The sequence below is a fragment of the Salvelinus fontinalis genome, chromosome 19 (genome assembly GCF_029448725.1).
Source record: "Salvelinus fontinalis isolate EN_2023a chromosome 19, ASM2944872v1, whole genome shotgun sequence".
In the NCBI taxonomy this organism is placed as follows: Eukaryota; Metazoa; Chordata; class Actinopteri; order Salmoniformes; family Salmonidae; genus Salvelinus; species Salvelinus fontinalis.
The window spans coordinates 38,883,755-38,908,077 of NC_074683.1; the positions used below are offsets into that span (position 1 = coordinate 38,883,755).

The 24,323-nt window shown below is 43.0% G+C and overlaps 1 protein-coding gene across 2 annotated transcripts in view; it reads right to left on the reverse strand.

Moving 5' to 3' along the window:
• The window catches only part of LOC129816704 (oxysterol-binding protein-related protein 6-like), a 95,730-nt gene that overhangs the window by 28,643 nt on the left and 42,764 nt on the right, over window positions 1-24,323 (reverse strand). Inside the window, exons 3-7 of one of the 2 annotated variants that reach the window (XM_055871504.1) lie at window positions 10,353-10,475; window positions 10,118-10,171; window positions 9,430-9,543; window positions 7,770-7,961; window positions 3,360-3,591 (exon numbers count right to left, since the gene is read on the reverse strand). In XM_055871504.1, the coding sequence (XP_055727479.1) occupies window positions 3,360-3,591; window positions 7,770-7,961; window positions 9,430-9,543; window positions 10,118-10,171; window positions 10,353-10,475 (715 nt within the window). Of the gene's footprint in view, window positions 1-3,359; window positions 3,595-7,769; window positions 7,962-9,429; window positions 9,544-10,117; window positions 10,172-10,352; window positions 10,476-24,323 lie in introns of both variants that reach the window. The other variant, XM_055871503.1, reaches the window with a different exon arrangement.

Below are 24,323 nucleotides of genomic sequence, written 5' to 3' on the forward strand. Positions count from 1 at the left end.
AATTTATCATCGAACCACAACCTACTTTGCCAAACAGGGGATGACACATCATCACATCATTATCCACTTTAACAAAAGCGCATTCGCGAAAAAAGCACAATCGTTGCACGAATGTACCTAACCATAAACATCAATGCCTTTCTTAAAATCAATACACAGAAGTATATTTTGTTAAACCTGCATATTTAGTTCAAATAAATTCATGTTAGCAGGCAATATTAACTAGGGAAATTGTGTCACTTCTCTTGCGTTCATTGCACGCAGAGTCAGAGTATATGCAACAGTTTGGGCCGCCTGGCTTGTTGCGAACCAATTTGCCAGAAGTTTACATAATTATGACTTAACATTGAAGGTTGTACAATGTAACAGCAATATTTAGACTTATGGATGCCATCCGTTAGATAAAATACGGAACGGTTCCGTATTTCACTGAAAGAATAAACTTTTGTTTTCGAAATTATAGTTTCTGGATTTGACCATATTAATGACCAAAGGCTCGTATTTCTGTGTTTATTATATTATAATTAAGTCTATGATTTGATATTTGATAGAGCAGTCTGACTGAGCGGTGGTAGGCAGCAGCACGCTCGTAAGCATTCTTTCAAGCTTTACTGCGTTTGTCAGCAGCTCTTAGCAATGCTCACAGCGCTGTTTATGACTTCAAGCCTATCAACTCCTGAGATTAGGCTGGCAATACTAAAGTGCCTATTAGAACATCCAATAGGCAAAGGTATATGAAATACAAATGGTATAGAGAGAAATAGTCGACACGTCATAATTCCTATAATAACTACAACCTAAAACTTCTGAACTGGGAATATTGAACCACCAGCTTTCATTTGTTCTCATGTTCTGAGCAAGGAACTTAAACATTGGCTTTTTACATGGCACATATTGCACTTTTACTTTCTTCTCCAAAACTGTGTTTTTGTATTATTTAAACCAAATTGGGCATATTTCATTATTTATTTGAGACTAAATAGATTTTATGTATTATATTAAGTTAAAATAAAAGTGTTCATTGTTCATTCAGTATTGATATTTAAAAATAGTCTGATTAATTATATATAAAAATAGTCCGATTAATCGTTTTTTGGCTTTTTTTGGTCGTCCAATAAATGCTATCGGAGTTGAAAAATCCTTATCGGTCAACCTCTAATACACACACGTACACGTGGATTCTGTGTTGTAGATATGTGGAAGTGGAGTCGGGGCCTGAGGGCACACATTTAATGTGTTGTGAAATCTGTTGTGAATGTATTGTAATGTTTTTAAAATTGTATAACTGCCTAAATGTTGCTGGACCCCAGGAAGAGTAGCTGCTGCCTTGGCAGGAACTAATTGGGATCCATAATAAATACAAATATGAATCATATGAATACAGTTCCATCATGTGAGGACAGTTCCATCATGTGAAGACAGTTCCATCATGTGAAGACAGTTCCATCATGTGAAGACAGTTCCATCATGTGAGGACAGTTCCATCATGTGAAGACAGTTCCATCATGTGAACACAGTTCCATCATGTGAACACAGTTCCATCATGTGAACACAGTTCCATCATGTGAGGACAGTTCCATCATGTGAACACAGTTCCATCATCTGAGGACAGTTCCATCATGTGAACACAGTTCCATCATCTGAGGACAGTTCCATCATGTGAACACAGTTCCATCATGTGAACACAGTTCCATCATGTGAGGACAGTTCCATCATGTGAGGACAGTTCCATCATGTGAGGACAGTTCCATCATGTGAGGACAGTTCCATCATGTGAGGACAGTTCCATCATGTGAGGACAGTTCCATCATGTTGTGGCGAAATCCTGCACTTAAGTGCGCTGCCACTTTAAGAGCCCATGAGCAGTAGGAAGGAGGAGATAAAAGAGCTCGTTAAGCTCTATTGGAGAGGAGCTATTGTTGGTGCGACAGTTTGGTTTGTGTGTGCTATGCTGCAGAGGTTTTTTTGTTTGTCTTCACCGTATGTGGTTTTACAGTTTTTTGGGATCAATCCTCGGTGTGATCGCTCGACGACGTGGTTGTTCTCATTTGGGACCGCGATGGTTATGGATCAAATGGATTAGTAGCAGCATTTGTTGCGAAGCGTTCAACTACAACCCAACATACCATCGGACAGTCAGACCGGATACCTGCACCCTCCAGACCACAGCTAAGCCCTCTCTTGTTCTCTTTACACTATGTTCCAGTGCTTTACACTGAAACCGACTCTATTTCCTAAGTACATTGAAGTTTCATTGGAGCTGGACTAGTGTGTATATGAACACCACACATTCATACCCTCTGCACTCCTTCCCAGGAAGAAAATACAAACTATTGCAAATCCTCTGTGTGATGACTGGGCTTATTCATTATTGTATGAAGTTGCTGTTTATTTGCTCTGCCATTATTGTTATATGAGGTATGTTTGGTGGGGTTACCAAGAATTGTGGAAGGACTGATGTGATGTGGGATCTATAGGGTGTGTATTCATTTTCTCTCCGCTGGCTATCTGGTCAACAGGCTACACTCTAGGCAGTCTCTTCTGTTGATGTGTGTGGGTCTGGTAGTGGTACTCTCGCTGTTCTACTATTTTCCTTTCGGCAGGGTTAATACCTGCCTGGCGCCCGAACAAAATCTTCTTTACCTTTCTCTAATTAATACCGCTACAATGTGAACACAGTTCCATCATGTGAAGACAGTTCCATCATGTGAGGACAGTTCCATCATGTGAAGACAGTTCCATCATGTGAAGACAGTTCCATCATGTGAAGACAGTTCCATCATGTGAAGACAGTTCCATCATGTGAAGACAGTTCCATCATGTGAAGACAGTTCCATCATGTGAGGACAGTTCCATCATGTGAAGACAGTTCCATCATGTGAAGACAGTTCCATCATGTGAAGACAGTTCCATCATGTGAAGACAGTTCCATCATGTGAGGACAGTTCCATCATGTGAGGACAGTTCCATCATGTGAAGACAGTTCCATCATGTGAAGACAGTTCCATCATGTGAGGACAGTTCCATCATGTGAGGACAGTTCCATCATGTGAGGACAGTTCCATCATGTGAGGACAGTTCCATCATGTGAGGACAGTTCCATCATGTGAGGACAGTTCCATCATGTGAGGACAGTTCCATCATGTGAGGACAGTTCCATCATGTGAGGACAGTTCCATCATGTGAGGACAGTTCCATCATGTGAGGACAGTTCCATCATGTGAAGAGAGGAAGAAAGGAGGGAAGAGAACGAGGAAGAGAACGAGGAAGGGAGGGGAGGAAGGGAGGGGAGTAAGAGAGAGAGTAAGAGAGAGAGTAAGAGAGAGAGTAAGAGAGAGAGAGAGAGAGGAAGAACTTACCCTCTGTACACTTGTCCATCTCCTCTGACTCCTGGAGCCATGCGGCCACCTTGCTCTGCCCGTTACTGTAGGAGGCAGGCAGGCTGCTCCTGGTACTGGGGGCCTGGGGGGACTGCCATGGTGGAAGACTGGTGCTGCTACTGGGGGCTGGGGGGGACTGCCATGGTGGGAGGCTGGTGCTGCTACTGGGGGCCGTGGGGGACTGCCATGGTGGAAGGCTGGTGGGCTTGGTCTGCTGGAGGACATGGAGAGAGACAAAGGGGTTGGTTAGTTAACACACCTCAGTCTACAACACCTGAATAACACACACCAGATGTGAAAAAAAACAATACGTTTCAGGCTTTCAAGTCTAAGATAATTCCATGCCTTCTAAGAGAAATCTGTATAATAGCTGAAGAAAAGGAAGACCTAGTATGTGTCCTACAACTCTAAATGTCAAACCACCAAAGACATCCCTTCTGTTTCACCATCACTTCAAAGCAGCAGATGTTTACTGACTCAGTCTCAGGCCCTGTGAGAGTGTTGATCAGTAGGAGGCCATGCAGGCTCAGACACAGACCGGGCCCAGACCAGGCCGAGACCCAGATCCATGCAGGTACAGGCCCAGACCAGGCCCTGACCCATGCAGATCCAGGCCCAGACCAGGCCAAGACCCAGATCCATGCAGGCCCAGACCCAGACCAGGCCAAGACCCATGCAGGCCCAGACCAGGCCGAGACCCAGATCCATGCAGATCCAGGCCCAGACCAGGCCAAGACCCAGATCCATGTAGGCCCAGACCCAGACCAGGCCAAGACCCATGCAGGCCCAGACCAGGCTGAGACCCAGATCCGTGCAGATCCAGGCCCAGACCAGGCCAATACCCAGCTCCATGCAGGCCCAGACCTAGACCAGGCCCAGACCCATGCAGGCCCAGACCAGGCCGAGACCCAGATCCGTGCAGATCCAGGCCCAGACCAGGCCCTGACCCATGCAGGCCCAGACCCAGACCAGGCCAAGACCCAAATCCATGCAGGCCCAGACCCAGACTAGGCCCAGATTTAGACCAGGCCCAGAAAAGGCCCAGACCGGACACAGACCCAGTCCCAGACCCGTCTGCTCTGAATACAGGCCTGTTTGATGTCCTAATGGCTTCAGTCTGCCAGACTGTTCTCTCCCTGGGGACACAGTGTGTTTGACTTAACACATTCATAGTGATACTGCATTACCCACTGTAATTACCCACATCATTACCCTCTGTATTACCCACATATTACCCTCTGTATTACCCACATCATTACCCACATCATTACCCACTGTAATTACACACAGCATTACCCACTATAATTACTCACAACATTACCCACTGTAATTACTCACAACATTACCCACTGTAATTACCCACAGCATTACCCACTATAATTACACACATCATTACCCACTGTAATTACACACAGCATTACCCACTGTAATTTCTCACCACATTACCCACTGTAATTTCTCACCACATTACCCACTGTAATTTCTCACCACATTACCCACTGTAATTACCCACAGCATTACCCACTGTAATTACACACAGCATTACCCACTGTAATTACACACAGCATTACCCACTGTAATTTCTCACCACATTACCCACTGTAATTACCCACAGCATTACCCACTGTAATTACTCACCATATTACCCACTGTAATTACACACAGCATTACCCACTGTAATTTCTCACCACATTACCCACTGTAATTTCTCACCACATTACCCACTGTAATTACCCGCAGCATTACCCACTGTAATTTCTCACCACATTACCCACTGTAATTTCTCACCACATTACCCACTGTAATTTCTCACCACATTACCCACTGTAATTTCTCACCACATTACCCACTGTAATTACACACAGCATTACCCACTGTAATTACTCACCACATTACCCACTGTAATTACACACAGCATTACCCACTGTAATTACACACAGCATTACCCACTGTAATTACACACAGCATTACCCACTGTAATTACTCACCACATTACCCACTGTAATTACCCACAGCATTACCCACTGTAATTACCCACAGCATTACCCACTGTAATTACCCACCACATTACCCACTGTAATTACACACAGCATTACCCACTGTATTTACTCATCACATTACCCACTGTAATTACACACAGCATTACCCACTGTAATTACACACAGCATTACCCACTGTATTTACTCATCACATTACCCACTGTAATTACCCACAGCATTACCCACTGTAATTACCCACTGTAATTACCCACCACATTACCCACTGTAATTACACACAGCATTACCCACTGTAATTACTCACCACATTACCCACTGTAATTACTCATCACATTACCCACTGTATTTACTCATCACATTACCCACTGTAATTACTCACCACATTACCCACTGTATTTACTCACCACATTACCCACTGTATTTACTCACCACATTACCCACTGTATTTACTCACCACATTACCCACTGTAATTACTCATCACATTACCCACTGTAATTACTCACCACATTACCCACTGTATTTACTCACCACATTACCCACTGTAATTACTCACCACATTACCCACTGTAATTACTCACCACATTACCCACTGTATTTACTCACCACATTACCCACTGTATTTACTCACCACATTACCCACTGTAATTACTCACCACATTACCCACTGTAATTACTCACCACATTACCCACTGTAATTACTCACCACATTACCCACTGTAAATACCCACAGCATTACGGCATTAAGGCCATATCTGATTCAGACTCAGACTCATTAGTCTTATAATTAGCTCAGTAACTGAACAGGGCTGTTAGTAGTAATAGAACCAGTCACAAATGAAATGTTGCGTGTCTGTATACTGAAACATGAATAGCTTTGTATGTGGGTCAGACAGAAAAGAGCTCAGCTTACCACAACAGAGAACAACTGTGCCGAGCTAACTGACAAGGAACAGGAGCTAACAGACAGGAAAGTGAAGCTAACAGACAGGAAAGTGAAGCTAACAGACAGGAAAGTGAAGCTAACAGACAGGAAAGTGAAGCTAACTGACAAGGAAGAGGAGCTAACTGACAAGGAAGAGGAGCTAACTGACAAGGAAGAGGAGCTAACTGACAAGGAAGAGGAGCTAACTGACAAGGAAGAGGAGCTAACTGACAAGGAAGAGGAGCTAACTGACAAGGAAGAGGAGCTAACTGACAGGAAAGTGAAGCTAACTGACAGGGAAGTGAAGCTAACTGACAGTGAATAGGTGCCAACCGCCAGAGAAGTGGCGCTAACTGCCAGGATAGTTAGCTTTTCTGTCAGTTAGCTTCACTTTCCTGTCAGTTAGCTCCTCTTCCCTGTCAGTTAGCTTCACTTTCCTGTCAGTTAGCTCGGCACAGTTGTTCTCTGTTGTGGTAAGCTGAGCTCTTTTCTGTCTGACCCACAGGGAAGTAGCGCTAACCGACAGGGAAATGGAGCTAACTGCCAGGGAAGAGGAGCTAACCGCCAGGGAAATGGAGCTAACAGCCAGGGAAGTGGAGCTAACCCACCAGGGAAGTGGAGCTAACCCACCAGGGAAGTGGAGCTAACCCACCAGGGAAGTGGAGCTAACCCACCAGGGAAGTGGAGCTAACCCACCAGGGAAGTGGAGCTAACCCACCAGGGAAGTGGAGCTAACCCACCAGGGAAGTGGAGCTAACCCACCAGGGAAGTGGAGCTAACCCACCAGGGAAGTGGAGCTAACCCACCAGGGAAGTGGAGCTAACCCACCAGGGAAGTGGAGCTAACCCACCAGGGAAGTGGAGCTAACCCACCAGGGAAGTGGAGTTAACCGCCAGGGAAGTGGAGCTAACCGCCAGGGAAGTGGAGCTAACCGCCAGGGAAGTGGAGCTAACCCACCAGGGAAGAGGAGCTAACCGCCAGGGAAGAGGAGCTAACCGCCAGGGAAGAGGAGCTAACCGCCAGGGAAGAGGAGCTAACCGCCAGGGAAGTGGAGCTAACCGCCAGGGAAGAGGAGCTAACCCACCAGGGAAATGGAGCTAACCGCCAGGGAAGAGGAGCTAACCGCCAGGGAAGTGGAGCTAACCGCCAGGGAAGTGGAGCTAACCCACCAGGGAAGTGGAGCTAACCCACCAGGGAAGTGGAGCTAACCCACCAGGGAAGTGGAGCTAACCCACCAGGGAAGTGGAGCTAACCCACCAGGGAAGTGGAGCTAACCCACCAGGGAAGTGGAGCTAACCCACCAGGGAAGTGGAGCTAACCCACCAGGGAAGTGGAGCTAACCCACCAGGGAAGTGAGCTAACCACCAGGGAAGTGGAGCTAACCCACCAGGGAAGTGGAGATAACCGCCAGGGAACAGGAGCTAACCCACCAGGGAAGTGGAGCTAACCGCCAGGGAAGAGTAGCCCACCTTTACTTCATGTTGTCCTGCAGCGGGGGAGGGGGCTGGGTGGGGGTGAGGGATGGGGGACTCTGTGCTGGCAGGGGGAGGAAACGTCCTTATGGTGGCGTCTCGGGGGGAGCGGACAATCTCATTCTGCCGGTAGAGACGGTGGTGGCGCAGCTTGACCACCCAGCAGTCAAAGATGTCTGGAGACTTGATCTGTAAAGAGGAGAGGAAAGGGGAGAGGAAAGAAGAGGAGAGAGATGCCACAGTAGGCTATTGTTCATAGAAATTGTAATCGTCCAAGCCCTCAGACAAGGGCTAGACTTCTATCATCCATCCTGTGAATCTCTGTCACTCTTTCAAGCTAATCTTGAGGTGATAGATATGTTTCTCTGTGTCCAAGTCAATGCTAACCTTGAGGTGGTAGAGATGTTTCTCTGTGTCCAAGTCAATGCTAACCTTGAGGTGGTAGATATGTTTCTCTGTGTCCAAGTCAATGCTAACCTTGAGGTGGTAGATATGTTTCTCTGTGTCCAAGTCAATGCTAACCTTGGAGGTGGTAGAGATGTTTCTCTGTGTCCAAGTCAATGCTAACCTTGAGGTGGTAGATATGTTTCTCTGTGTCCAAGTCAATGCTAACCTTGAGGTGGTAGAGATGTTTCTCTGTGTCCAAGTCAATGCTAACCTTGAGGTGGTAGAGATGTTTCTCTGTGTCCAAGTCAATGTTAACCTTGAGGTGGTAGAGATGTTTCTATGTGTCCAAGTCAATGCTAACCTTGAGGTGGTAGAGATGTTTCTCTGTGTCCAAGTCAATGCTAACCTTGGAGGTGGTAGAGATGTTTCTCTGTGTCCAAGTCAATGCTAACCTTGGAGGTGGTAGATATGTTTCTCTGTGTCCAAGTCAATGCTAACCTTGAGGTGGTAGATATGTTTCTATGTGTCCAAGTCAATGCTAACCTTGAGGTGGTAGAGATGTTTCTCTGTGTCCAAGTCAATGCTAACCTTGGAGGTGGTAGAGATGTTTCTCTGTGTCCAAGTCAATGCTAACCTTGGAGGTGGTAGATATGTTTCTATGTGTCCAAGTCAATGCTAACCTTGAGGTGGTAGAGATGTTTCTCTGTGTCCAAGTCAATGCTAACCTTGGAGGTGGTAGAGATGTTTCTCTGTGTCCAAGTCAATGCTAACCTTGGAGGTGGTAGATATGTTTCTCTGTGTCCAAGTCAATGCTAACCTTGGAGGTGGTAGAGATGTTTCTCTGTGTCCAAGTCAATGCTAACCTTGGAGGTGGTAGATATGTTTCTATGTGTCCAAGTCAATGCTAACCTTGAGGTGGTAGATATGTTTCTATGTGTCCAAGTCAATGCTAACCTTGAGGTGGTAGAGATGTTTCTCTGTGTCCAAGTCAATGCTAACCTTGAGGTGGTAGAGATGTTTCTATGTGTCCAAGTCAATGCTAACCTTGAGGTGGTAGAGATGTTTCTCTGTGTCCAAGTCAATGCTAACCTTGGAGGTGGTAGATATGTTTCTATGTGTCCAAGTCAATGCTAACCTTGAGGTGGTAGATATGTTTCTATGTGTCCAAGTCAATGCTAACCTTGAGGTGGTAGAGATGTTTCTCTGTGTCCAAGTCAATGCTAACCTTGAGGTGGTAGAGATGTTTCTATGTGTCCAAGTCAATGCTAACCTTGAGGTGATAGAGATGCTCCTCTGTGTCCAAGTCAATGCGGCGGGCTCTCTTCTTGATGGACATGACAGAGAGACCCACATCAATGCAGCCATGCAGCTTGCCTTTCTGAATCTTAGAGAAAAGAGAGTTAACATAAGTCATGTATGGTATATCATTGTTGATGTATAAATGGAATCTCAAGGTGAAGAAAGAAAGATATAGGATCATGATCAAAAGGTCTAATTGACTCTGTTAGGACTACTTTGCTCTTATAGGCCTACTTGACCCTTGCGGGCTTACTTGAAGTCTTATAGGTCTACTTGAAGTCTTATAGGTCTACTTGAAGTCTTATTCAAAAGTAACCACCATGAATCATCATTCCGCACTATTACGCAATATCCTGCAGTGAGGCTAGTTTGTCAGTTTGGTTCAAAGAGATCAAGGCTGACAAGAACAATGGCTGCTTCCAGGAGACACTGTGGAAGTGAAGGACCCTTTGGAAACATCAGATAACTATGGACGCAGCAGTTTCGCCAGTCATTTGGAGATTTCCTACAGAATGACATGGGCAGCAGAAACACTATAGGCAGAGTGACCCTGGAGGTGTTTCTGCTAAGTTACCATTGTGCCATAGGGATGCCAACGGAGGCTGCCCTCCATCCCTGCTCCGTCTCTGCTCCATTGGCTACTAGTCAGGGTTACTCACATCAATTGGTGACTTGGAGTACTTCAGCATCCCATTGTCCAGGACAAAAAACCGCTGTAGGACAAAACACGAACATACATTGAGTAGGAGAATAACAGCACTTGTCTCTGGAAATGAATGGACTCTATCTGAAAGAAGGTGTGGTTGATGGCTTTTCTGAAGGGTTTAAACAACAAGGAAATCGATGAAAACAAGTACAAGTGTTGTTCTCTCTCAGTCGGCCATCAAGCCCTACCTTGTGCCAGCCTTTCAGTGGCCATTTTCGCTTCTTCAGCATGAAGCCCTCGTGTTTATCTGGCCTCTGGACGTTGCTCTGACCGATTTTCAGCCCCTCGATGATTTCCCAGCTGTCTGCCTCCTAGGGATGGAGAGAAAAACAGAGCCGTGTCGGAAATCATCTGTTCACTTCTCCGGGTCCGACGGTAACAGCAGAGAAAACAGCAACAGTACAGAAAGGCCCCCGGCCCGGACCGCAGTGGTTTCCCCAAGTACTTGGAGTAGCCAGCCAGGGCGTTGGCAGAACGAGCTCTATTTTGGTTGCCTCTGGTACGTTCTAATGCCTTGATTCCATCCGAAATACACAGCTATATTAATGATTACTTTAACGACTTTACCTCCCGATTGGTAAAATGAGTTGTGGTATTGAGTGGAAAGACATGACTTTACAATTAAAATGACAGAAAATGTATGAATTCAGTGGGTTGTTAGTTGTTTTGGTTATCGTCTAGGCCTTTGTGACCAACACTATTTTCTAAATAAGAGAACCTTTAACATGAAACCTCTCTACTCTTGAGATTCAAGTCATATTTACAGTTTTACTGCAAGATATGAATGGCCACAATGATGTTTGTTCTTCAAATTATGCTGCTACTGGGGGCAAGATGTTTGTGACTCAAGGAATTGGTAGGGTTTCCGACTTGTCAATCAATCACTGTGGATGGGAGTTTGAGGGAAGGTGGTAGATGAGTAATCTAGTCATAAAAACTAGTCTACAATTTCAATTTAGTTTATTGTGGCAAAAACCAAAGAAAAAAATATTGTAAACATGAATTCCCTGTTGAGAAACAAAGTCAGGAATAGATCTACCAGTATTTTTATTTATTTAACCAAGTCAGGTAAGAACAAATTCTTATTTACAATGACGGCCTACACCGGCCAAACCCGGACGACGCTGTGCCAATTGTGCGCCGCCCTATGGGACTCCCAATCACGGCCGGCTGTGATACAGCCTGGATGATGGAGTGATGGAAGACTAACGCAGGTGTTAAACCAGCAGTTGACTGCTCCATTGTCGACAGTGATAAAATCAGTAGATCTTCATCGATATCTTTAATAATACCATATAAGTATCCTGAGCTTTTAAAAACTTTAATCTGTTTTATTTAATCATATTTTGGACCAGAATGAGGCTCTCTCTCCACTAGCCTACCCATTGTTTCTGCAGTGAGGGTTCAGCATCTTCATCGAATATAATTAATCTGCAGATAATCGCCAAAAACAGTAGTAGGCTATACAGACTTTTCTGACTCGCGGATTGAAACGTTTAGTAAAAAGAAGCCTAGTAGCCGGTTTACAATGAGTCTGTTATTGTCTATTTAGTAGACGGCCGGTGCTTATGGAAAACACTGGGACCGCATTGTATCCTGCTGCCTTTAAACAGTATGAATAATAGATACTACCAGATACAACATAAATACTACCGGATACAACATAAATACTACCGGATACAACATAAATACTACCACATACAACATAATACTACCAGATACAACATAAATACAACCAGATACAACATAAGTACAACACAAATACTACCGGATACAACATAAATACTACCGGATACAACATAAATACTACCGGATACAACATAAATACTACCGGATACAACATAGATACTACCGGATACAACATAGATACTACCGGATACAACATAGATACTACCGGATACAACATAGATACTACCGGATACAACATAGATACTACCGGATACAACATAGATACTACCGGATACAACATAGATACTACCGGATACAACATAGATACTACCGGATACAACATAAATACTACCGGATACAACATAAATACTACCGGATACAACATAAATACTACCGGATACAACATAAATACTACCGGATACAACATAGATACTACCGGATACAACATAGATACTACCGGATACAACATAGATACTACCGGATACAACATAGATACTACCGGATACAACATAGATACTACCGGATACAACATAGATACTACCGGATACAACATAGATACTACCGGATACAACATAGATACTACCGGATACAACATAGATACTACCGGATACAACATAAATACTACCGGATACAACATAAATACTACCGGATACAACATAAATACTACCGGATACAACATACATACTACCGGATACAACATAGATACTACCGGATACAACATAGATACTACCGGATACAACATAGATACTACCGGATACAACATACATACTACCGGATACAACATACATACTACCGGATACAACATAGATACTACCGGATACAACATAGATACTACCGGATACAACATAAATACTACCGGATACAACATAGATACTACCGGATACAACATAGATACTACCGGATACAACATAAATACTACCAGATACAACATAAATACTACCAGATACAACATAAATACTACCAGATACAACATAAATACTACCAGATACAACATAAATACTACCGGATACAACATAAATACTACCGGATACAACATAAATACTACCGGATACAGCATAAATACTACCGGATACAGCATAAATACTACCGGATACAACATACATACTACCGGATACAACATAGATACTACCGGATACAACATACATACTACCGGATACAACATACATACTACCGGATACAACATACATACTACCGGATACAACATAAATACTACCGGATACAACATAGATACTACCGGATACAACATAGATACTACCGGATACAACATAGATACTACCAGATCCAGATACAACATAAATACTACCAGATACAACATAAATACTACCAGATACAACATAAATACTACCAGATACAACATAGATACTACCGGATCCAGATACAACATAGATACTACCAGATCCAGATACAACATAAATACTACCGGATACAACATAAATACTACCAGATACAACATAAATACTACCAGATACAACATAGATACTACCAGATCCAGATACAACATAAATACTACCAGATACAACATAGATACTACCAGATCCAGATACAACATAGATACTACCAGATCCAGATACAACATAAATACTACCGGATACAACATAAATACTACCGGATACAACATAAATACTACCGGATACAACATACATACTACCGGATACAACATACATACTACCGGATACAACATAGATACTACCGGATACAACATAGATACTACCGGATACAACATACATACTACCGGATACAACATACATACTACCGGATACAACATACATACTACCAGATACAACATACATACTACCAGATACAACATAAATACTACCAGATACAACATAAATACTACCAGATACAACATAAATACTACCAGATACAACATAAATACTACCAGATACAACATAAATACTACCAGATACAACATAAATACTACCAGATACAACATAAATACTACCAGATACAACATAAATACTACCAGATACAACATAAATACTACCAGATACAACATAAATACTACCAGATACAACATAGATACTACCAGATACAACATAGATACTACCAGATACAACATAGATACTACCGGATACAACATAGATACTACCGGATACAACATAGATACTACCGGATACAACATAGATACTACCGGATACAACATAGATACTACCGGATACAACATAAATACTACCAGATACAACATAGATACTACCAGATCCAGATACAACATAAATACTACCAGATACAACATACATACTACCAGATACAACATACATACTACCAGATACAACATACATACTACCAGATACAACATACATACTACCAGATACAACATACATACTACCAGATACAACATACATACTACCAGATACAACATACATACTACCAGATACAACATACATACTACCAGATACAACATACATACTACCAGATACAACATACATACTACCAGATACAACATACATACTACCAGATACAACATACATACTACCAGATACAACATACATACTACCAGATACAACATACATACTACCAGATACAACATACATACTACCAGATACAACATACATACTACCAGATACAACATACATACTACCAGATACAACATACATACTACCAGATACAACATACATACTACCAGATACAACATACATACTACCAGATACAACATACATACTACCAGATACAACATACATACTACCAGATACAACATACATACTACCAGATACAACATACATACTACCAGATACAACATACATACTACCAGATACAACATACATACTACCAGATACAACATACATACTACCAGATACAACATACATACTACCAGATACAACATACATACTACCAGATACAACATACATACTACCAGATACAACATAAATACTACCAGATACAACATAAATACTACCAGATACAACATAAATACTACCAGATACAACATAAATACTACCAGATACAACATAAATACTACCAGATACAACATAAATACTACCAGATACAACATAAATACTACCAGATACAACATAAATACTACCAGATACAACATAAATACTACCAGATACAGCATAGATACTACCAGATACAACATAGATACTACCAGATACAACATAGATACTACCAGATACAACATAGATACTACCGGATACAACATAGATACTACCGGATACAACATAGATACTACCGGATACAACATAGATACTACCGGATACAACATAGATACTACCGGATACAACATACATACTACCGGATACAACATAGATACTACCAGATACAACATAGATACTACCAGATCCAGATACAACATAAATACTACCAGATACAACATAAATACTACCAGATACAACATAGATACTACCGGATACAACATAGATACTACCAGATCCAGATACAACATAAATACTACCGGATACAACATAAATACTACCGGATACAACATAAATACTACCGGATACAACATACATACTACCGGATACAACATACATACTACCGGATACAACATAGATACTACCGGATACAACATACATACTACCGGATACAACATACATACTACCGGATACAACATACATACTACCGGATACAACATACATACTACCGGATACAACATAAATACTACCGGATACAACATAAATACTACCAGATACAACATAAATACTACCAGATACAACATAAATACTACCAGATACAACATAAATACTACCAGATACAACATAAATACTACCAGATACAACATAAATACTACCAGATACAACATAAATACTACCAGATACAACATAAATACTACCAGATACAGCATAAATACTACCAGATACAACATAGATACTACCAGATACAACATAGATACTACCAGATACAACATAGATACTACCAGATACAACATAGATACTACCAGATACAACATAGATACTACCAGATACAACATAGATACTACCGGATACAACATAGATACTACCGGATACAACATAGATACTACCGGATACAACATAAATACTACCGGATACAACATAGATACTACCGGATACAACATAGATACTACCGGATACAACATAAATACTACCGGATACAACATAGATACTACCAGATCCAGATACAACATAGATACTACCAGATCCAGATACAACATACATACTACCAGATACAACATACATACTACCAGATACAACATACATACTACCAGATACAACATACATACTACCAGATACAACATAATACTACCAGATACAACATAATACTACCAGATACAACATAAATAATACCAGATACAACATAAATAATACCAGATCCAGATACAACATAGATACTACCAGATACAACATAGATACTACCAGATCCAGATACAACATACATACTACCAGATACAACATACATACTACCAGATACAACATAATACTACCAGATACAACATAAATAATACCAGATACAACATAAATAATACCAGATACAACATAAATACTACCAGATACAACATAAATACTACCAGTACACTACTGTATATTACGTTGAACTGTGCATTTTTTGTTCTACCTATTTACAGAAATACAACCCGATTTGAGTATCTCCCAGCCCTCTCAGCATTTCCACTAGCTGTCCCCTACTCTGCTCTTCTGTTTCAGGGCTCCTCTGGAGCAGAGGAGTGGAGGCAGGGATGGGGTCAGGTGGGGATAAGTATGACATGGCAGCAGAAGTGTCCCACTATGAGACTGAGACCCTGGAGGGCCCCACCCGGCGACGTGGGTTAGGCCATGGTCAGGGGAAGTTACAGCTGAATACAGAACAGTTAGCTGCCTTATAAGCTGCCCCCTGCAGCGCTCTCTCTCTCTCTGTGTGTGTGTGTGTGTGTGTGTGTGTGTGTGTGTGTGTGTGTGTGTGTGTGTGTGTGTGTGTGTGTGTGTGTGTGTGTGTGTGTGTGTGTGTGTGTGTGTGTGTGTGTGTGTGTGTGTGTGTGTGTGTGTGTGTGTGTGTGTGTGACAGGCTGTGGCCTCACACAACACTCAGGGATCAATCTAGGTCATGTGGCTATTACTAAACACAACACTCAGGGATCAATCTAGGTCATGTGGCTATTACTAAACACAACACTCAGGGATCAATATAGATCATGTGGCTATTACTAAACACAACACTCAGGGATCAATATAGACCATGAAGGGCCATGTGGCTATTTCTGTCTGTCTGTCTGTCTGTCTGTCTGTCTGTCTGTCTGTCTGTCTGTCTGTCTGTCTGTCTGTCTGTCTGTCTGTGTCTGTCTGTGTCTGTCTGTGTCTGTCTGTGTCTGTGTGTGTCTGTCTGTCTGTCTGTCTGTGTGTGTCTGTGTGTGTCTGTGTCTGTCTGTCTGTCTGTCTGTCTGTCTGTGTGTGTCTGTGTGTGTCTGTGTGTGTGTGTGTGTGTCTGTGTAAAAAACATTGAGCAGCGTAATAAAAATGGTGAAGTAGACATGACCTAAGTGTGCAACAACCTGACCCGTTGAAAGCAAATGAACATAATGTGTTTTTAATCCAGGACAGTGCAGAAAGCTATTCTGTTCTGCTGTGCCCCAGTTCAGTCACCATAGCAGCCTGGTAGAAGTAGGCCATTCCAATCCCTCTATTTCAAAAGTTAATCTCACCTTCAAAAGATATGAATTTTTTAAAACTAGAATTGTTTGGACACTTGAATATGAAACAGTATAGGCTAAATGCATAAATCGCTAAAGTTGCGTCCTCGCAATGCTGGAGGATAGATGGATTGATGGCGCTGCAATAATAACACTACCACCATGTTGTCCCAATACACAGTAAGCAGTGTTTTCCACAAGCACCTGCCGTCTACTAAATAGCCAATAACAGACTCATTGTAAACCGGCTATTAGGCTTCTTTTTACTTAAACGTTTCAATCCGCGAGTCAGAAAAGTCTGTATAGCCTACTACTGTTTTTGGCGATTATCTGCAGATTAATTATATTCGATGAAGATGCTAAACCCTCACTGTAGGAACAATGGGTAGGCTAGTGGAGAGAGAGCCTCATTCTGGTCCAAAATATGATTAAATAAAACAGATTAAAAGTTCTAAAAGCTAAGGATACTTATATGGTTTTAGCCGGCTACTTTTTCCATTTCATTAAATTAACTAGGCTTCTTTTATTTACAAGTTCTCAATTTGCTAAATCAGAAATGTGTAGTCTTCAGCCACGGCTAGAATGAACAATATGCATCTTTATAGCGATCTATTGATAGGACAGGCGTCTGTCAGTCACAAAGCGAGCAATGACAGGGAAACTACTGGTCTTCTGTCTGTCCCGCCTCTCGGTACCGGTGTTATTTATGTACGCTGTGGTTGGCTGCAATCTAATTTCTCACGGAGGAGGGGAGAGCATGATGCTTCTTCAACGTCTCCTGTGGGTGAATTTACACGTCCCATGTAGGCTAATTTAAGTGTTAAAGATGAGTTGAAATCAACTTAATGTATTTTTTGGGAAAATTCATTTATTTTCTTTCGCGTGTTTCATAGGACTATACAGCCACGGAGTCGGGGTGCATAGGCTATTTAATGTGGTTTGATTGACGACCGAACAGCAAGTTTTGACGAGTTTATAAAAGGTGTCAAACTGATTGAATAAAGTCAATCTCCTTTAATTGCCATTCATAAATCATACAACGTAGTTATATGTCCATGGCATCGCATCGGGACAGTAAACCAAAGAACTTGTTTGTAATTTCCTCCGATTCGAAGCACATGTCGAGAACTGCCAGTGACCGCTAAAGTGACTTGTCAGTGTAGCTTGGTGATGGATTGTTCGCGAACAAACGGCTCTTTTAGGTGAACTTTGGGAACCGAATCGCATCGGCGAGAGAGCCGTTCATTTGGCTCCATAATTTGCATACTGGTAGGCTACTACTGCTTCTTCTTAATTATCTGCAGATAAATTATGAAAACATTCGGTGAAGATGTTGAACCTTCACTACAGGATAAATAGGTTGCGGATTGAGAGCCTCATTCCGGTCCAAAATATGACAAAAGAAAATAGGTTAAAGGTTATAAAAGCTAATGATACTTATATGGTATTGTAATGACCTGACTAGATCATAAAGGAACAATTGTCCAGACAGAGGCTTGAGTTTACGAATTGACGGTTTATTAACCCAACTTTACACAGGCTACTGTTTGGCCGTAGCCCACGCCAAATAAATGAAAGATAATCCACAAGCCAACCGTGACCTTCTCTTGTGAAGCCCAGACGTGAAGCCCAAGAGAGAACAAAGGAGAGAACAAAGGCTAAACCTGGTCTTAACTTCCAATGCTCCATCCCCCTGCCCAACCACCCTCCACGCCACTCCGCCAAACACCAGGATGCCCGGCATCAGAACATTCCAGGCATTCCCGTGATTGGCAGATAGCAGGTTGATTGGCATGTCGGACCCCTCGAACACTGGGTACTGGTAAGTACAACACAACCACCTCCTAGCCTAACGCGTAACACACAGCTGTCTGTGCGGGTCCCTACAGTAATATTAAAGATATTGATATAGGTCTACTGATTTGATTTCAATTTCGACTATGGAGTAGTGAACTCCTGCTTTCTGTATAGCAAAGCTCACGTTTAACACCTACTTCATTCTTCCATCATACTTAAGTCTATTCATGGACGCCGTACTTGGTATAAAAGTGGGTTTGCACAACCTGGCGGGGGTCCTCCCCCCTGAAATTTTTTGCATTTAAAGAAAACATTTTCCTGCAATTATATTTTGTTTCTCATTAGGGAATCCATGTGTACTTGACAGAGTACAATATTTTTGTTTTTGTTTTTTGCTACAATATACTAAACGGAAAGACTAGTTTTTCTGACTAGATTACTAATCTACCGCCTTCCCTCAAAGTCCCACTCACAGAGATTGATTGACAACTCTGAGTCACAAACATCCTGCCCTCTCCCCTGACAATCCCACCCAGAGTGATTGATTGACAGGCAAAACTGTTAAAGTGATAGTTCACCCAAATTACAAAATGACATTGGTTTCCTTACACATTGGTTTCCTTACCCTTAGTGTCCACAGCAGCAGAGCCAATAAAATACATAATTTGAAGAACAAACACCATTGTGGCCATTCATACCTTGTAGTAAAACTGTAAATATGACTTGAATCTCAAGAGAAGACAGGTTTCATGTTAAAAAAGGTTATCTTACTAACAAAATAGTCCTGATCCTGCATGCCTCCTATTCTACAAAACACACCTCACACAGAACAGCAGTGGAGCAATCATCTTATAAGTCTTTTCTCCTGTAGCATCACACACACAAGCCTAGATGATATCCAAAACAACTAACACACTGAATTCATAAATGTTCTGTCATTTTAATTGTAAAGTCATGCCTTTCTCCCAAATATTACAACTCATTTTACTTGGAGGTAAAGCCGTTAAAGTTTTCTATAATTTAGCTGTGTGTTTCGGATGGAATCAAGGCATTAGAATGTTCCAGAGGCAACCAAATTAGAGCTCGTTCTGCAAAACAAAATCACCGGGGGGGGGGGGGGACCCGGACCATCCCTTGCTGGCTACTCTTTCCTATTTGGCTGAGTATGAGTATGCAGGCTTCCAGCTCTACGATCGTGTTTAATAGACAATAAAGAACAATAACAAGTTAAAACTACTTCCCTGATGATACTGAACAAAAATATAAACGCAGCGGTCTAAGGCACTGCATCTCAGTGCTAGAGGCGTCACTACAGACCCTGGTTCAGCGGTCTAAGGCACTGCATCTCAGTGCTAGAGGCGTCACTACAGACCCTGGTTCAGCGGTCTAAGGCACTGCATCTCAGTGCTAGAGGCGTCACTACAGACCCTGGTTCAGCGGTCTAAGGCACTGCATCTCAGTGCTAGAGGCGTCACTACAGACCCTGGTTCAGCGGTCTAAGGCACTGCATCTCAGTGCTAGAGGCGTCACTACAGACCCTGGTTCAGCGGTCTAAGGCACTGCATCTCAGTGCTAGAGGCGTCACTACAGACCCTGGTTCAGCGGTCTAAGGCACTGCATCTCAGTACTAGAGGCGTCACTACAGACCCTGGTTCAGCGGTCTAAGACACTGCATCTCAGTGCTAGAGGCGTCACTACAGACCCTGGTTCAGCGGTCTAAGGCACTGCATCTCAGTGCTAGAGGAGTCACTACAGACCCTGGTTCAGCGGTCTAAGGCACTGCATCTCAGTGCTAGAGGCGTCACTACAGACCCTGGTTCAGCGGTCTAAGGCACTGCATCTCAGTGCTAGAGGCGTCACTACAGACCCTGGTTCAGCGGTCTAAGGCACTGCATCTCAGTACTAGAGGCGTCACTACAGACCCTGGTTCAGCGGTCTAAGGCACTGCATCTCAGTGCTAGAGGCGTCACTACAGACCCTGGTTCAGCGGTCTAAGACACTGCATCTCAGTGCTAGAGGCGTCACTACAGACCCTGGTTCAGCGGTCTAAGGCACTGCATCTCAGTGCTAGAGGAGTCACTACAGACCCTGGTTCAGCGGTCTAAGACACTGCATCTCAGTGCTAGAGGCGTCACTACAGACCCTGGTTCAGCGGTCTAAGGCACTGCATCTCAGTGCTAGAGGAGTCACTACAGACCCTGGTTCAGCGGTCTAAGGCACTGCATCTCAGTGCTAGAGGCGTCACTACAGACCCTGGTTCAGCGGTCTAAGGCACTGCATCTCAGTGCTAGAGGCGTCACTACAGACCCTGGTTCAGCGGTCTAAGGCACTGCATCTCAGTACTAGAGGCGTCACTACAGACCCTGGTTCAGCGGTCTAAGGCACTGCATCTCAGTGCTAGAGGCGTCACTACAGACCCTGGTTCAGCGGTCTAAGACACTGCATCTCAGTGCTAGAGGCGTCACTACAGACCCTGGTTCAGCGGTCTAAGGCACTGCATCTCAGTGCTAGAGGAGTCACTACAGACCCTGGTTCAGCGGTCTAAGGCACTGCATCTCAGTGCTAGAGGCGTCACTACAGACCCTGGTTCAGCGGTCTAAGGCACTGCATCTCAGTGCGAGAGGCGTCACTACAGACCCTGGTTCAGCGGTCTAAGGCACTGCATCTCAGTGCTAGAGGAGTCACTACAGACCCTGGTTCAGCGGTCTAAGACACTGCATCTCAGTGCTAGAGGCGTCACTACAGACCCTGGTTCAGCGGTCTAAGACACTGCATCTCAGTGCTAGAGGCGTCACTACAGACCCTGGTTCAGCGGTCTAAGGCACTGCATCTCAGTGCTCGAGGTGTCACTACAGACCCTGGTTCGTATTCAGGCTGAATCCCATCCGGCCATGATTGGGAGTCCCATAGGGCGGCGCTCAATTGGCCCAGCGTCGCCTGGGTTTGGCCATCATTGTACATAAGAATTTGTTCTTAACTGACTTGCATAGTTAAATAAAAATTATTGACGGCCTAACCTGGCCAAACCCGGACGACGCTGACTCCCAATCACGGCCGGATGTGATACAGCCTGGATTCAAACCAGGGACTGTAGTGATGCCTCTTGCACTGAGATGCGGTGTCTTAGATCGCTGCGCCACTCGGGAGCCCAATGCATCAAAAGCATTAAAGCAGTGCAGTAGCCAGTCATTGGTTGGATCCAGTGTATATGTCATGGCTATTAAATCACAAACCCAGGTAGTAAAACGATCTAGACTGTTAATACAAATGCCTTAATAGAACTTCAAAACAGACAGCCATGATTAGGTCAAAGCAATACAGCCCTACCAAGCCAAAAAGGCAGTAACTGCTCACTTGAGTTAATGTAATTTTTGCTACATTAAATACATCCTTAATCATGTGGACAAGTACCCTGCCTCTATTGTGTTTTGGAGAAAATGGGGGTCATGTTAGCAGTAACTGCATAAAGTTACTCTGAATCCAAGGTAAATAAAATACATATTTCTCAGTTCCATGGTATGAGCAGTTTCTGCCTTTTTGCTTGGTAGGACAGAAGCATGTTGCATTTACATTTTTGTTCAGTAACACCTAGCTACATTGAAACACACTGGTGTATTAGGCTGCATTACGACACCTAGCTACATTGAAACACACTGGTGTATTAGGCTGCATTACGACACCTAGCTACATTGAAACACACTGGTGTATTAGGCTGCATTACGACACCTAGCTACATTGAAACACACTGGTGTATTAGGCTGCATTACGACACCTAGCTACATTGAAACACACTGGTGTATTAGGCTGCATTACAACACCTAGCTACATTGAAACACACTGGTGTATTAGGCTGCATTACGACACCTAGCTACATTGAAACACACTGGTGTATTAGGCTACATTAACCTCTAATACTGCAATGAATCAAACCTTTACTACAGGTAAGGTCTTTAGGAGCAGGGAATAGAACAAACGATCCTTGGGGACACCTTAGGGTGAATCTGGGTAAATCTGGGCTATAAATATCTAGACCTACACGGCAGCAGCACTGTGGGGTAGAGAGCCAGAGGGATACCTTAGGGTAAATCTGGGCTACCGAGACCCCCTCTTTTACGCTGCTGCTTCTCTCTGTTTATTATCTATGCATAGCCACTTTAACTCTACCTACATGTACAGTTGAAGTCGGAGGTTTACATACACTTAGGTTGGAGTCATTAAAACTCGTTTTTCAACCACTCCACAAATTTCTTGTTAACAAACTATAGTTTTGGCAAGTTGGTTAGGACATCTACTTTGTGCATGACACAAGTCATTTTTCCAACAATTGTTTACAGACAGATTATTTCACTTATAATTCACTGTATCACAATTCCAGTGGGTCAGAAGTTTACATACACTAAGTTGACTGTGCCTTTAAACAGCTTGGAAAATTCCAGAAAATGATGTCATGGCTTTAGAAGTTTCTGATAGGCTAATTGACATCATTTGAGTCCATTGGAGGTGTACCTCTGGATGTATTTCAAGGCCTATCTTCAAACTCAGTGCCTCTGATTGACATAATGCGACAATCAAAAGAAATCAGCCAAGACCTAGAAAAATTATTGAAGACCTCCAAAAGTCTGGTTCATCCTTATGAGCAATTTCCAAACGCCTGAAGTTACCACGTTTATCTGTACAAACAATAGTACCGGTCAGGAAGGAGAAGTATTCTGTCTCTTAGAGATGAACGTACTTTGGTGTGAAAAGTAAATATCAATCTCAGAACAACAGCAAAGGACCTTGTGAAGATGCTGGAGGAAACAGGTACAAAAGTATCTATATCCATAGTAAAACGAGTCCTATGTCGACATAACCTGAAAGGTCGTTCAGCAACGAAGAAGCCACTGCTCCAAAACCGCCATAAAAAAGCCAGACTACGGTTTGCAACTGCAGATGGGGACAAAGATCGTACTTTTTGGAAAAATGTCCTCTGGTCTGATGAAACAAAAATAGAACTGTTTGGCCATAATGACCATCGTTATGTTTGGAGGAAAAAGGGGGAGGCTTGCAAGCCGAAGAACACCATCCCAACCGTCAAGCACGGGGGTGGCAGCATCATGTTGTGGGGGCGCTTTGCTGC